General features: G+C 41.9%; 1 protein-coding gene across 1 annotated transcript; it reads left to right on the top strand.

Moving 5' to 3' along the window:
* The first annotated feature begins 745 nt into the window (after positions 1-745).
* On the top strand, positions 746-2,617 carry LOC137900090 (D(1)-like dopamine receptor). Its single transcript, XM_068744143.1, has one exon. The coding sequence runs from the start codon at positions 746-748 to the stop codon at positions 2,147-2,149; it is 1,404 nt and encodes a 467-aa protein (XP_068600244.1). The 3' UTR covers positions 2,150-2,617.
* The last annotated feature ends 13,574 nt before the right edge of the window (positions 2,618-16,191 follow it).

Below are 16,191 nucleotides of genomic sequence, written 5' to 3' on the forward strand. Positions count from 1 at the left end.
CAACCCATCAGATGGAAATGTCGACAGGAGAAAGTGGCATGAAACAAAAGGGAGCTGCATTCAAAGGAATATAAAAAATATATATAAAAAAAAACATGTTAAGAAAACGCCACGTCACACGGACACGCCCTGAGGATCATTAAGCAAATCAGATAAATGCAGCGCGAAAAGCCCATCAATAGGAGTTATTGATGAGGTGGTATATGAGACTAATGATTGGCCGAGCCTCTGCTTCCTCATCAGCTAGGCAACAACACAGTGGGAAACTTTCACTGAGGGTTTGACAGCATTCCGTGCGACCAAAAAAAGGAAGGAGGACGCACGATCTCTCCTGCTGATCGGAAAGATTATTCAAACCCACAGCTGGAATATTCTTCCTCCTCCTCCTCCTCCTCTTCAAACTAGAATGTCTGCTGCCTCGACTGCTACTGCAGGAACTTATGAACAAGGCTTTTTTTGGGCATCAGTTTTTCAAAGACGTCGTTTTTGAAATATATAAAGCAGCTCTCGTGCAAGGATGGCGGCTGTGACAAGGAGTCTATGGATCGCCCGGTCCGTGGGAGAGCTGGTACCGAGACAATTGACCTCTCTAGCAGCCGCGCTGTCAGTCTAAAGCGCCTCTCCAGAGGGACACAGCTGCTACAAAGGCTAGGGATGTGATGGGGTGACTGTTGACACCCCCTCCCCCCTCCCCCCCCCCCAAATCCACCCCTCTCTAACTTTATTCGCAGTGTAACCACAAACGATGGATCAGAATTTCTCAACGGTTCAAGACGGCAAGCAGCTGCTACCAGAGAGAGACTCGTCCAAGCGCGTGCTGACCGGATGCTTCCTCTCCCTCCTCATCTTCACCACGCTGCTCGGCAACACCCTCGTGTGCGCTGCTGTGACCAAGTTCCGACACCTCCGGTCTAAGGTGACCAACTTCTTTGTCATCTCCCTCGCCATCTCTGACCTTCTGGTGGCCATCCTCGTGATGCCGTGGAAGGCAGCGACCGAAATTGTGGGGTTTTGGCCGTTTGGCGAGTTCTGCAATATATGGGTGGCGTTTGACATCATGTGCTCAACGGCCTCCATCTTGAACCTGTGCGTGATCAGTGTCGACCGCTACTGGGCCATCTCAAGTCCTTTCCGCTATGAACGGAAGATGACCCCAAAAGTGGCGTGCCTGATGATCAGTGTGGCATGGACCCTGTCTGTCCTCATCTCCTTCATCCCTGTTCAGCTAAACTGGCACAAAGCTCAGACCACCAGCTACGCGGGGCTAAATGGAACGTACCCTGGTAATCTGCCCGCCGACAACTGCGACTCCAGCCTCAACAGGACCTACGCAATCTCCTCCTCCCTGATTAGCTTCTACATACCCGTGGCCATCATGATCGTCACCTACACCCGGATCTACCGCATCGCACAAAAGCAGATTCGAAGAATATCGGCTCTCGAGCGAGCAGCAGAAAGTGCCAAAAATCGCCACAGCAGCATGGGGAACAGTTCCAACGTAGAGAGCGAAAGCTCGTTCAAGATGTCGTTCAAGAGAGAAACCAAAGTCTTAAAAACGCTCTCAGTCATCATGGGGGTGTTTGTGTGCTGCTGGTTGCCCTTCTTCATCCTGAACTGCATGGTTCCGTTTTGCGAGCCAAACTTCACGGACGGCGCCGCGGACTTCCCCTGCATCAGCTCCACCACCTTCGATGTGTTCGTGTGGTTCGGCTGGGCAAACTCCTCACTCAACCCCATCATCTACGCCTTTAACGCCGACTTCCGCAAGGCCTTCTCCATCCTCCTGGGCTGCCACCGGATCTGCCCTGGGAGCAACGCCATCGAAATTGTCAGCATTAACAACAACACGGGCGCCCCAACCTCCAACCCCGACTGTCAGTATCAGCCCAAGAGTCACATTCCAGAGGAGGACAACCATTCAGCCAGCTACGTGGTCCCCCACAGCATCCTGTGTCAGGAGGAGGAGGAGGAGTTACAGACGAGGGAGGAATATGTGGGGGGGGTCGAAGTGGGGGTGTTGAACGATAGCCCGGAGAAACTCTCCCCAGGCATCTCTGGAAATTTGGACAGCGACACTGAGGTCACACTGGAAAAGATCAACCCGATAACACAGAACGGACAGCACCAAGAAGTGAGTCATGTGACATGAATGCACAAACGGACAGAAGGACAGCAAAAGGAACAAACATGTTTTAGAACATGCTTGGCTGGAGCGATTTAAAAGACAATGAAACTGCCACACGCACTAAAAAAAATCTATATAGATTAAAACCTACAGAATGTTTAAGTAAATGCACTTTACCCTGGATATAACTATCTGCAAAAGACTAGAATTTATTGATCAATTGCCCACGTTTGATGATAAATGACGATAATGTGAATAATAAAGCCGAACACTAGCTATCGAGTACATGCATACATTTTGGCTCAACCAACGTGTAAACATGCGCATTTGTAAACTGTACAGTGTGGACACAATCCTGCTCGGATGTAAACACAGTACAAAGAGGATGGTGTAGTAGCTATAACAGGTAGGTAGGTGCTTTCTATGTGCTTCATGGAACAAAGGGTAATGTGGTCCAAGTCAATTTGGTACAAATACAATTATTTTATTGCAGTAATTTGTCTTCAGTATATTTTTTAACTGATTTTTTTTTTTTATTGTAGAGTCAAAATGCCTGTCTTGCAGTGGTAATGTACTTGAGGTAAAATTGCATTGCTCCTCATACCAAAGTTAACAGCAAGATAGAAAGTGAGCAAAGAAAACATCAGACACGGTGGGGAAACTGAAGTTTCTTTATCAGAGTCAATGGGACGTGCGCTTATTTGATTTGCAGTGATACTGATAATGTATGTCGCCACCACAAAACGTCAGACCATATTGCTCGACAGCTGGGGAGGGGGGAGATAATGAGATCAATGCAATAATGCACATCAAATATTTATAATTATTAGATATTATGACCTGCCCACCTCCTCAATTATGTTATCTTTGCGTATCAGTTGTAAAAGCTGTTATACTACGAGGTCCAAGAGGTTTCTGAAAAGAGAGAGAAAAAGAAAGGCCATTCCTGTCGTCTACAGTACTGTTTTCAACCATGCTATTATGATCCATGCCCATCCTGGGGCCAATCAGAATATCCCACTTGGAATTTCCTCCATTTATCCCATCACTTTTTGGGGGGGGGGGGGGGGGGGATTTGAGCTCTGCTACTATTCAGCGAACCCTCTCAAGGAACCGGTGGTGTCTCCATTTTTCTGCTTGCTTCTTTTCTGTCAGGAAAGTCTCTTCCTCCCTCACGCTGCTCCTATTTTTTTAGTTTTTTTTATGTTGCCAACCTGTTTTCTCTGCTCTTCTCCCGACATTTCCCACAGTCAGCATAGTTCTGTACACCTGCACCCCACCCTCCTCCTTTTTATGTATTTCTGCTCCTGTCTGCCTTCTCCAGTCTGTTTACTGAGGCAGCTCTCAGGCCTATGATTCCATCTTTGGCAAAAGCCACCACTTTATAATAATATATATATAAAAAAAGAGCAGAACAGAGGGGGCCATAGTGATGTGGAGTATGCAGTATCGCTCTATTAGCAGCGGTAGAATCCAATAGAAACCGTCAAGTTGAGAATCGTTTTAGGACATTAGGTATCGTTTTCTTGCCTCTCCTCATTTTTTATTTTTTTTTGCATTGTAGCGTTAATTTACATGTCGAGGCTAGTTGGAATAAAATCTTACAAAAACAATCTTTCAATAGAAAGTCTTCAGTAGGTCAGTCTTTGGTGTGAAATGTTTCTGATACGTTTATCAAATCGACATTTATATATTGTTTTTTATACAGAGCCACTCTTTCCACTGATTGCGTCAATATTTGACAGATAGTTTATTAATGATAAGTTTATACGATACAAAAAGTAATACCATTTGCAACGACTAATTTCACAGCAAAGGCTAAGCTGCAGTTTTCTGAGTTTTCACTTTGGCCGGTGTGGAAACTAACAATTATCACTGAATTTAGCCCATCCTTCTTTTTCAGTTTATCATGAGTCGGGTTATGCTGACAGCAGAATATGCCGTGCATCTCTCTCCCCATTAATCACATTAATGTGATAATGGAAAATTTGGCATTTGCTGAAACAACAGTGTTAGTAGTGTCACAGCAAGGAAGGCTGCAGCATGTATTTTAATTTGCAAGATAAAAGGTGTATTTCTTCTTTCAAAAAGTATAAAATCTTGATCTGAATTTGAATACATAAAAAAAAATCCCCATACAAATCTGTCTGTAGAACGGGGTAGTCAATTTGCTATCTCCATCTAATTAATTAAAAACAATAAGTAACATTTGTATTTGACAGAAGCTGAAGTGTTTTTCCACAGTTAATTAATTAAAAAGTCTGTGCTTGATACACATGACGATAGAACCAAACATAATTAGCTCCAGTCCAAAGCCTGCACAGCTCCATTTCTGTTGGGTTCAGTGTGGCTGGGGGGGGGGGGGGGGGGGTTCAGCAGCATGCTTTCTGACATTGTATGCTGATTGTTCACCACGTGCTGCGTGTGTCCATGAAGGCGTGAAACTGCTGCACATCAGGGAACGGAAGAGACGATCCAATAGAAGGCAATTGCTCTTGAATAAAGCATTTGATTTTCCTGCTCTGGAAAATCCAATGCTATCTAGATGGCAACAAAGCGGGGGGGGGGGGGGATCTTTCAGCTCAATATGTGGCTGAGTTTGTGACACAGCAGCGGCTCCATGTCCTCCCTGCTCTTCGCTCCTGCGGGTTTCATTTTAAAATGAACATTTATAAACTGAGATTCTGATTCGTGTTCTCTCATTTTAAATATATGAGATTTTCCAAGTGCAAAACTTTAATTGCAAGCTCCATAATATGACCTGCCATAGCTTCTCCCTTTGCTCTTTGTCATATGCCTTTTAGGAATCATCAACCATATCAGTTAACCCTCCTTCTTCTCTCTACATCGCGTCCTCTTAATTAAGTCCCTAATTATTTCCATGTGATAAAGCATGAAGTGCACATAATATGTCAGTACTGGACATGCAAACGAACTGCCATGGGGAGGTTTACTCTCCCTCTATCTCTCTCGGCTGCCGCTGTCTACTCAGTGAGTATTCCTGACGTTAACAAAGGCTGATTTCATTATCGAGTAGACGGGGACAAATGCTACCTTTCTGTGGTTTGAATTTAAACGTCGAATCACATGCCCATCTTCTTCTTCCTCATCTCCTTCATATTATTATTGCTGTAGCCGATATTCCTATTGGCTGAATGTGGCTGTGCTGTAGCTTCGTCTGTGATCTAACCAGTGTTTTTGTAGGCTAAATAAATGTTTAATGGGGGAGGTACTTTTAATGATACTTTGATTGATATGTCATTTGCTGTGACATCATTGACATTTACAATTTTACCAGATTATCTTCATCTTTGGAGAACAAACCTCTATCTGAGAGGCGAATGATCTCTACTACTGTATTACGGTTCCACATGCCCCCCCCCCCCCACCCCACCTTGCCCGTCAAGCCCTGAACATGTCAACTTGGTGAGTCATCTTTCCAGATGCCACTGCTTTGATTTCGGAGAAGGGTGATGTGAGGTTAGTCCCAGGAGCAAATTGTTTTGTTTGTTCCAGAGCTTCCCCCAGGCTTCCCTGCAAATTGCTTTGGGGCGCTATGGTGACAGAACATGGACTCTCAGTCGCTGTAGCTACATGGCATATGACAACTTGAGCAAATCAGAGTACAGAATCTCCGCTCTCGCTCCAGCGGCAGGAAACGGGACGCGGCAGATGCCAGGCCGAACAGCCCTCCCACATCCTGGGAATGTGGAGGCGTAATGTCTCAGCTTATTTAAACTGTTTTGGATGAGTCCCTACCTCAAAGTAGATTCAGTGACAGAGCTTCATGTAAATACTACAACTACAGTTTGCAGTATTTAAGATTGACAAATGCAAGGATAGAGTATTGTACTATGATGTTCAAAATGTAGTTGTGATGAACACAAGTGCTATCTTAAAAAAAAAAAATCCTTAATGTACATGCGTAGTAAACTGCTGTATGTTCTTCTCCAGTATGGGATTATAATTTACTGTAAAATGTGACAGTCTTTGACTATTTATGTATGTGTTTATTTACATGTTTTTGGTGTTAACTCATGGAAGTGATGTCAAAGATTATAAGCCGACAGTATTTAGTTTACAGTTTGTACAGAACATGTGCCATTCATGTAAAATAAACATATATGTATTGTTTTTTAATCGCCGCTCTCTGACTGTTGTTCCTTTGAAAGGTGTCATGTGGATGTGAGTGGGTTTTGACACTGAGTGGGTATTAGTATCCCCCCCCCCCCAAGCTCCCTGAGCATGGCATTCTTGCTATGTTCCTGCCGTCACCCTCCTTTTACATAACTTGACAGTTGACACGTCACGTCCTCAGACACAGGAATGTACTGTATGTACTCAGATATGAAGGCATTTTAACAGCTGAATCTCATTGGAAGAAAAAAGAAAAAAAAAAAAGTTTTAATCACATGAAAACATATTTATCTTAAAATAAAGTTTAGCACTTCAAAGTATTGCTTTACACCTCCTCGGAGAATTCTTCTTGACAAGAATTTAGGATGAACAGATGAGAGTAATGATTATCTCATTTCGCACATGGATGAATTTGCTTTGGATACATTAAGGATCTTTTTTTGTGACTTACAGCATGAATTGATCAAGTCCTGAAAAACCATTTGCCTCACAAATATAGTGAGGCAAATTCAAATAACTATTTACACATGCTTTGACCAAATTTGCCAGCATTACATGTGAAATATGGATGTTGGTTGGTGCTTTTAATTTGAAATCCCAAGCCATAACTCTCTAGTATCTAGTTCAATGTGTGGTATTCACTGTTAAATGAGAAATGATCATGTTTTTACCTGTGAAATGTTTTTATTACCTTTTTAATGCATATCATTATCTTGGCAAAAACATTACTGCATGATTTACTTTTGACTTATAATGTTCTTCCTAGTGAGGCAATAAGATACTATTGGGTTACTGTAAAGCCAGAAGAGTTCAAGCCAGAGGAGTTAAAGCCAGAGGGGATAAAGCCAGAGGAGTTAAAGCCAGAGGAGATAAAGCCAGAGGAGTTAAAGCCAGAGGAGATAAAGCCAGAGGAGATAAAGCCAGAGGAGATAAAGCCAGAGGAGTTAAAGCCAGAGGAGTTAAAGCCAGAGGAGTTAAAGCCAGAGGAGTTAAAGCCAGAGGAGATAAAGCCAGAGGAGATAAAGCCAGAGGAGATAAAGCCAGGGGAGATAAAGCCAGGTGAGTTAAAGCCAGAGGAGATAAAGCCAGAAGAGTTAAAGCCAGAAGAGTTAAAGCCAGAGGAGTTAAAGCCAGAGGAGATAAAGCCAGAGGAGATAAAGCCAGAGGAGATAAAGCCAGAGAAGTTAAAGCCAGAGGAGATAAAGCCAGAGGAGATAAAGCCAGAGGAGTTAAAGCCAGAGGAGTTAAAGCCAGAGGAGTTAAAGCCAGAGGAGATAAAGCCAGATGAGTTAAAGCCAGAGGAGATAAAGCCAGAGGAGATAAAGCCAGAGGAGATAAAGCCAGAAGAGTTAAAGCCAGAGGAGATAAAGCCAGAGGAGATAAAGCCAGAGGAGATAAAGCCAGATGAGTGACATGTTTTTGAAATGTAAAGATGCCCTCACATTAATTTGAAAGTGATTACAGACAATATATTATTAAATGTGCATATTTAACCTGAGAGAGAAAGAGAGAGAGAGAGAGTGAGAGAGAGAGAGCGAGAGAGAGATTAGGGTCAGTGGAAATACAGTCAAGGTTAATGATAGACTGGCAGCAAAAAGCGATGTGGACTTAATGCACTTATGTAACTACATCAGCACTGAACTGACTCCTTTTCTTTCTCCCAATGTAAGAGAAGCAGCAGGCAGCAGTCTTTCCAAAATGCAGAGGACTCTGCACTGGCTTCTACACGCTGAAAGAGATGGAACCAAATGTCTCCTTCTCTCTCTTGAAGCCCATGGAGCATATTTGCTGTTTGCTATCGTACATGCATGTTGACTAACATTGTCGGATTTATTTCACAGTTACATTTTTTACTCTGCAAATATGCAGGGCCGGCCCAAGTTATTTTGGGGCCCTAAGCAAAATAAGGATTTTTGTCTGGGCCGGGACTTGAACCGGTGACCCTCTGGTTGAAGTGCAATGGGCAGACTGTTTTTATGGGTCTAATTTTATCATGAGTTATGTTTTCTTGTTATTTCTATATATTTCATTTGCTGGTGCTCTTCTCACTGTCATTTCTGTGTCGACAGTGAGTCCCAGTCAGCAGCCATCCCAGTAGTCAGTACGGAGTTTGCACAAAACAATGTGAAATTGAATTGGTAACAGCTTTAGTAGTATGCGTTTGCGTGTGTGTGTGTGTGTGTGTGTCTATTTTTGCTCTACAAATTTTAACATTACAAAACTATAAAAACTTTCCCTGGCATTTAAAATATGCTCTTTCAAAAGTGTTCTTGTGTAACATTTCACTTGCAAACAGTTTTTACAGCAGATACATCCGCAATATATGACATTGTAGTAATTTCACTGCAAACGCATAAATCCACATAATAAAACACTTGCATGACAACAAAATATCTAAACTTAGAAACTTTTGGAAAGCAGAGGACATACATTCCATTCACATATACTGCTTATGCATGGGTTTGATTCCCATCTGTTCAATTTGGTGGCTGACTACACAGGCCTTCTGTTAATATCAGTTCCAATGCCGTCCCCCCTGGAGTCACTTCATTAGGAATAGTTAGCATGGACTAATAGCTTACCGGTAGCCATCTGCACTTGAAGATCAAAAACAGATGGAAACTGAACATCTCAGAATTCAGTATATTAAAGAGAGCAAAGAAAAATGTACGACTGTGTAAAAAATAACAAACAAACATCAACTATTTGCTACTGTAATGTGCAATTGGCCTGAACATATTGGGACCTGGCTCGATTGATATCTGGTATACAGGCTTACATTTTAACGTTGCCACCTTTTGTCACATGACTGCTTGTATATAAACAATCATCAGCTGTTTCCTGGTTTCTCTCACGCCCATGAAAGTTGCCATAAGCAACACTTTACAGCATAAAAACTCCCAAACCTGACTTAATCAATGCAGGGTGTAATTAGAATCAGACATGCACACAAACAAGGACTTTGATTCTGTTTTAGCTCGCTCACAAAGTACAAGGTGTTGGGAATTTTAATTGGAAAAAAAAAACCCATTGAATGAAGATTATAAAAGATAAGCAAACAGTACTCTTTAGAAAAAAACCTCCAGAGCTGTTGCAGGAAATACAACCTGTTGAGTCTTCTTTAACGTGGACTTTCCAAATTATCTATGTGGAAAGTCCACTTCTGGTCCTGAGAAACGGATCTCAGGGACAATAGCTGGTGAACACTAAGGTGAAGTCCACAAACAGGGAGCCAAGTCGGCTCTGCAGTTTGTTAATAGGTAAACTGCAGAGGTTCCAGCAGGGGGCGCCCTGCTGATCTTTGTCAGATTGTTTCTGGCTTGCTTCAACAGGGACCGGTCACCAATGCTGTAGCCTCCCTCCTTGACCTGGTGCATGGCCAGGGAGTGAACCTGGTCCTCACAAAAGCTGGTGTAAGATGTCACAGTGTCAGTGAAATCATTCAGATCTGTGGCAGCAGCTTCCAAAACTCTTGACAGGACATTTAAAGCAGGACTGGAGCTCCAGCTTTGACTCATTTATGTATTTCCTCAGAGTCATTACAACAGGCTTAAAAGATTTTAAAGCTGCAGGAGGGATGAGCTCTGAGCCGGCCATTCAGTGCATTTGTCAGTTTGTGTGTATATGATACATGTGATACACTCAGACCAGATGATTGCAAAACATGCTTGTTTTCCATGTTCACTTGCAAAACATAGTATCAAACAACGGGAAATGTTATTTTCCCAAGTAAAGCCGGATGCTATCAGTACTATGGTTGATAAGTTTAGCATTAGGGCCTGTCTCAAAGTGGAGTTAAACACCCATCTCAATTACATGGAAAGCAGATTCTGTATTGAACACGCAATGTGAAGAGCTCAATAGCTATGTGGGAACCAAATGCTAAAAGGGTGGCGAGCTTTCATTTCAAAATTATCTCACTCACATGTGAATCATCAAATAAAAGCGATTTTTTAGTTAGTCGAAATGTTTCACTCAGGTTGATGAATTATTCAAAATGTCCTTTACTTAACACACTTCTGCCGGCTCTGCCTTCTGTTTCACCATTTCACCACCAAGGCCTTCTCATTCAATAGAGTGAGTGACCCCCCCTCTTGCTGTGGCTTTTCTGTTGATTGAACTACTCGTGCATGTGTGCAAGATTTTGATGGGGTAATATTATATTATATTGTGCCTCTCTGAGATTGAGTGCACATGTTAGAATACTTTTGTAGTTTTTTCCTTTTTTTTGGGGGGGGGGGGGGGGGGGGCGCTAAACTCCAACCAAGCCACGCTGCCACATGGTTGTTAACACATGGAAAATAGACACCCCAGAAAGAAACACAAGAAAAAGTCATAACTGGATAAGGCGAATGTTTGACCAGCTTTGAAACAATAAGGAAATGTCAAATGTTTTTGTACGCGTCAGCAGTCAGCAGAGTTAGTAAATGCTGACTTAGTAGTTTGTGAATGTGAAGCTTCTTCTCGATTATGTAGCTTACTGTGCATTATGCAGGCGGCTGTGCATTTTGGTTGCAGAGTTGCATGCATCAATTAAACTGCATAAAATAAGAAGGTATTTTGGGAGATTTTGTGTGTTTCTGTATGTGAGAGAGAGAGAGAGTGATAATCGTAGGGACGCCTGAAGTTTCTGAATATTTTACGCTTTTACATGGATTTCTGGGGCTTGTTCTCCCAGTGCCAGACTTTCAGCAGCCGAGACTTCTGAGTACGAGACACTGCTGTTACTTGTCTGGTGTCCAGTTTGTCACAAGGTGGTCATTATCTTTGAGCCGAGACTTAGAAGCATTAATTAAAGTCAGATTATTTGAGATGTTTGTCAGGTCGTACTGGAAGTATTTTAATCCCTACTTGCACAGCTGGTACATAATTAACAGTTTACAGCTAAATATGGCATTGGGATAAAATATAATTTACCTTTTTGTTTGAAGTATCCAACCCCCCCCCCGTTCTCTGCATGTCAAATACATTCTTTGATTATGTCTGATGTTTATTTTAATGCATTTTAGATGTAGCATTAACCGTAAAGCAGTCTCACCTGAAATTCAGCCATAAATGTATATTCCACATCATATTCCCTTGAAAACACATTTGAAATGCTGCATATTAATAAGTGATACTGAATAATTTCTTCTTTTTTTTTTTTGCCTCCAAGACGTGTTTCCTCCAGAAGGGTGGGGACTCTCCTCTTAGCTCATATTAAATAATTAAAAGGTCTTGTAAAAAGCAGAAAGGAAGAGGAGACTAATGTATCATTGCTTTAAAGCAATGCTTGCTCCGTAAATTGGAAGGAACGAAAACTAAAGCAAACAGGGGGAAACAGGGGACATGGGTGGAGTTATTCCTTGTGTTTCACTCAGCATGCTGCGGCCGACGCCTTTGGGAAAGATCACCATGCACGTCTTCAGCTTATCCGCCTGGCTCGGATCGTTTAACGTACAGTATTCTTTTGTAAGGAAAAAGGACTTAAAATCCCACCTCATTAGTCACTTGCTTGGCCTTTTGTGATGTGTTATCTGCATTCATTGAAATCAGTTCTGATATTTACAGCATGCACCCACTGTGGGATGAGTATCACAATAAACTGACAACAGGATAGGTCCCTTTGAATAAACAGATTTGGTCATGATATTGATATTCCATTAATTGCTGGCCCGCAGTTATGTCTAATTGCTTGAGCATTGTAACTCATAAAAAACATACTGAACGAAACGTTTTCACCTTCTCTTACATATTTAAGTAAAAACAATAATGAATCCATTAAAAAGCTATAGTATATGTGATTTCGTCTTCTCATTTGCAGTTGTAACCTTTGCATGCTTAAACCAATTGAATAACTCATTTTGTCAAAGGGGGCGGCTCGGTGGCGCAGTGGTGAGCACTGTTGCCTCACAGCGAGATGGTCGCAGGTTCGTCTCCGGCTTGTGGCCATTCTGTGAGGAGTTTGCATGTTCTCCCCGTGTCTGCGTGGGTTCTCTCCGGGTTCTCCGGCTCCCTCCCACCTCCAGAAACATGCAGCCTAGGCTGATTGGTGACACTAAAATTGCCCATAGGTGTGAGTGTGTGTGTGGCTGGTTGTCTGTCTCTGTGTTGCCCTGCGATGGACTGGCGGCTTGTCCAGGGTGTCCCCTGCCTCTCGCCCATTGACTGCTGGGATTGGCTCCAGCTTGGCCCGCGACCCGATAGCGGAATAAGCGGTTAGAAAATGAAAATGAAATGAAATGAAATTTTGTCAAAGGCCCTGTCTGGGCAGATCATGCTTAATTACTGTGACATGCTAAGATGATTCCCATTCAAACCTGTGGGCTCGTCACCTCGATTGTATGTTCTGCAAATCATGTGGAAGAAAGCTGGAGAAAATCCATGGGGAAAAGGTGCAAATCCTTCATTGCTATGAGGAAACAGTGAATAAGCATTATTCATTTTCTCTCTCTAAGAATCAGGTTTTACGTACACACAGCCTCATGTTCAATTTATACTTCACTCCTACCTGAAAAAATAAAATAAAATCTGGATTTTCCCATTTACCGGTACTGTGCTTATAATGGAGGCTTAATCAAAACATCCTATCTTGTAAAATATGCATTCAATTCACTTACCAAAAATCACAGTCTTAAAAGGGGTCTGAAATCCAGGATCCTGGTCTGATACAGAATAAGGTCAGGAGAAATTAAAAAAATGTAACATCGAAAACCCCATTTATGGATTACAAAATCAGTTACAAATACACATCAACTCTTACTTTTCATGGTTGGTGTATAAAGATACCAAGAACAATTTAGAACCTTTTGATGATGATCCAGATCACCATGGGGATGGTGTGAATCCAATCAGGAGGGGAATGAGCTGCTTGGCGGAGGTCTGTGTCAGCATCTGACAGATCACCTACATTGTATTACCATAAATAAGGCTATTAGCTTGATTTAAAGGGTTAAAGAGGTTGATAACATTCCCACGCTTTAGCTAGAATTACCGTTTTTTTGTGTAGTTTTTGCCTGGTCAAGCAAGATCTAATTGAAATTCACAAGATAGACCCTCAGTGTGAATCAGGTTGACAGAGGATGTCCGAGTACAGCTGTGCCTCTGTCACTCTGCTCGAATTCACTCCTTATCTAACTGGCCAGAACTTCTCCTCGGGGCATTATTTTATCCACTGCTGATTTAAATTGTGTTTTTAAACAAAAAGCAAATACAAAGCCAGGCCACTGCATACCCAGGGAGAAGAAGAATGTTCACGCTGAATCATGTTCAGGGATGTTTTTGACAATGATTAACTCAATAAATACACATTACATTTATCGCAAATAAATTACGTTTGAGGTATTGTTAATGTTAAGCAAATAATCCACTCATTGATGAAAGAAGGCAGAGGTTTATGTAAAGGAATAGAACACAGCAAGCCTACGCATGAATTGTCACGTTTGACTATGCTACAAATATGTCACACTAAATCCACAATTGGCACCAGAACATTTATTTGACCATTTTGAGGTGCAGAATCTTCCATAAAAATAATTTCTTGCATTGAGTTTGGTGAATGGATCACTTCAAATGGTCCGTAGTGTGTGAGCATGTGCGCTAGTGGTTGTTTGTGTCTGTGTGGCCTTGCGAGGCGCTGGGGAACGCATTCGGGGTGTACCCTGCCTCTCGCCTATAGCAAGCTGGGATAGGCTCCAGCAACTCCCCAGGACAAGCCAGGCAGAAAAGGCGGCTGTAGAAAATGAATAGATGGATGGATGGATTTTAAATAAGCCAAAACACACAATGCATACAGCAAAATTATAAAATAACAACTTTGTCATTTTGATAATTATATTTATGGTGTAAACAGACACAGAATCCCTTATACTTTGGGTTTTTCCCTCTTAGCGAACCCATTCATTTTTTTTTGGAGGATATCTTTAGAACCCAGGACACAATGAAGCTGTCCAAGCCTGAAGATTTGTAGCTTTGGCCAAACATGTGATCCAACACATCAGAACTATCTTGGGATTCCATTCAAGCCCATTCTATACTGATGTGGACAGAACTGGAACACATTTCATTGGAATGATACACAGAGGATTCCATAGCTGCTCTGAAATGCTCTTGATGGTAACTTACTTGGTAAGTTTGGTTTGAATGGAAAACTCTTGATTGGTGGTGGGTGACTAAACGATGAGTAGAATAGGTGCGTGTATATTAAATAATATACTATAACCCCTGTGAAATTGAGAAAAATGCTGTGAGTGAGTCCAAACTCCAGAAGCAGGGACACTTGGCCATAGAAATGATTGCGGATGCCACAAATGTGCCTGCCAAGAATCTTCCTGTGCTTTCCCTTCTCTCAATAAAGAGATTAATCCTACCTAATGAGCGCAGACTACCCATTTTCCATAAAAAACCAAACGCAAAACACAAGGAGCATATTTGTAATGCTAATCAGAGTGAAACTTGACTTTTAAAAGGGCACGACAGCCCACAAGGGCAAAACGCAAATGACTAATGCTGTGTTTGTCATCTGTCTGTCTCCCTTTTTCTTTTTTTCAATGTTTTGCTGTGTGTGTGTGTGTGAGCTTGAAAGATTAATTTAACATGCAGACATGGTCACAGTCATCAGGGAGTGAATCACTCTGCAGCTGACCACTGCAGAGAGAAGAAAAAAAAGAGAGGAGGGAGTGTGCACGAAGATGAATAAACAAACAAACAAAGAGGGGGAGAATATGAGGGATATAAAGAAAGAAAACACATGCACTGTGTAGGCAGATGGATTAAAGGTGTTAATTAAAGCAAACATGGAAAAGAGAACATGGGCTGAAAGGTTGCATGAAAAGAAGAGGAAGACATGACAAAAGGGAGACCAAGGGAGAATAAACAGGTGATTTATTACCTTTTAATTTACTGACAAATCTATTTTGGAGGTTTTTAGAACCCTGCTTGTCTTTTTTTTTAACGCTTACATGCTGTCTGTTCTGCAACAGCCACAGACGCACTGCCAGCTTTGCTCAGTCATGCTGAGAGCTGTCCAGCTTTATTTCACACGGCATGCTCGGGCACTTGAGTCAAAAGTTCACGTCTCTTGAGGTCAAGGCGCATTATTTCAGGAGTCTGAGGTGCATTCATTGGTTGTACAGAAATGATTGTTATGCACCTAGGCGGAGTGTGGAAGCACATTTGCTGAAATGTCTGCTTTGCTGTGAAATAGACTGACAGAAAGACAGAAAAGCCATTACCTTTTGCGACACAGTGGGTGAACAATGCAATGTGAAAAGCTATTTCTGGGTTTGGTAATTACACACAAACAATAAAAAGGCCTCCCTGACGTGGCGATGTCTCCGCTGTGGTTATGCCATTTACCTTAGTTGGAATCTTTAAAAACTTTTATTGCCTAGAATAATCACAATTTCAAGACTAAAGGGTAGAAAAAAGGTTTCCTCCTGTGATTATGTGTTTTTTATACTCTCCCCGACAGCTGAGCATCCTTGTTTGAGCTAAATGTGAATGCTGAATATTATTAATGTTTATTTCAATTCATAAGGAAGGCAAAATGCTTGAAAGACATGAAAGACTAAGGAAAAGACCCCCAGACACATACAGATAAGAAGGAAAGAAAGAGGAAGAAGTCACGCAGCAGGTTGACAGAGAGGTGAAGGAGGTACTTTCAAATAAGGCTTCAATAAGAGTCTTATTTGAAAACTATAACTATTTCTCTACGGAGCAAGAAGAAAGAATAGAAATCACAGTCATATCCACATCTACGTGATTATCACATATCATATATCTAAACAAATACATCCATAAACACTAATGTTTTTGTTAGTTGCAACTAAACTACCTGACAGTTTACGACGTAACTGTGTCAAGGAGGAAACACATCCAACTTTGGAATAGATTCAATGGGGTTGTTAAAATAATAATTCAATTCCAAATAATCGGAAGAGGCATTCACG

Source organism: Brachionichthys hirsutus, chromosome 10 (genome assembly GCF_040956055.1).
Source record: "Brachionichthys hirsutus isolate HB-005 chromosome 10, CSIRO-AGI_Bhir_v1, whole genome shotgun sequence".
Taxonomy (NCBI): Eukaryota; Metazoa; Chordata; class Actinopteri; order Lophiiformes; family Brachionichthyidae; genus Brachionichthys; species Brachionichthys hirsutus.

Excerpts from the sequence above, each read along its gene's own strand:
- LOC137900090 (XM_068744143.1), top strand. The coding sequence starts at position 746 with ATGGATCAGAATTTCTCAACGGTTCAAGACGGCAAGCAGCTGCTACCA.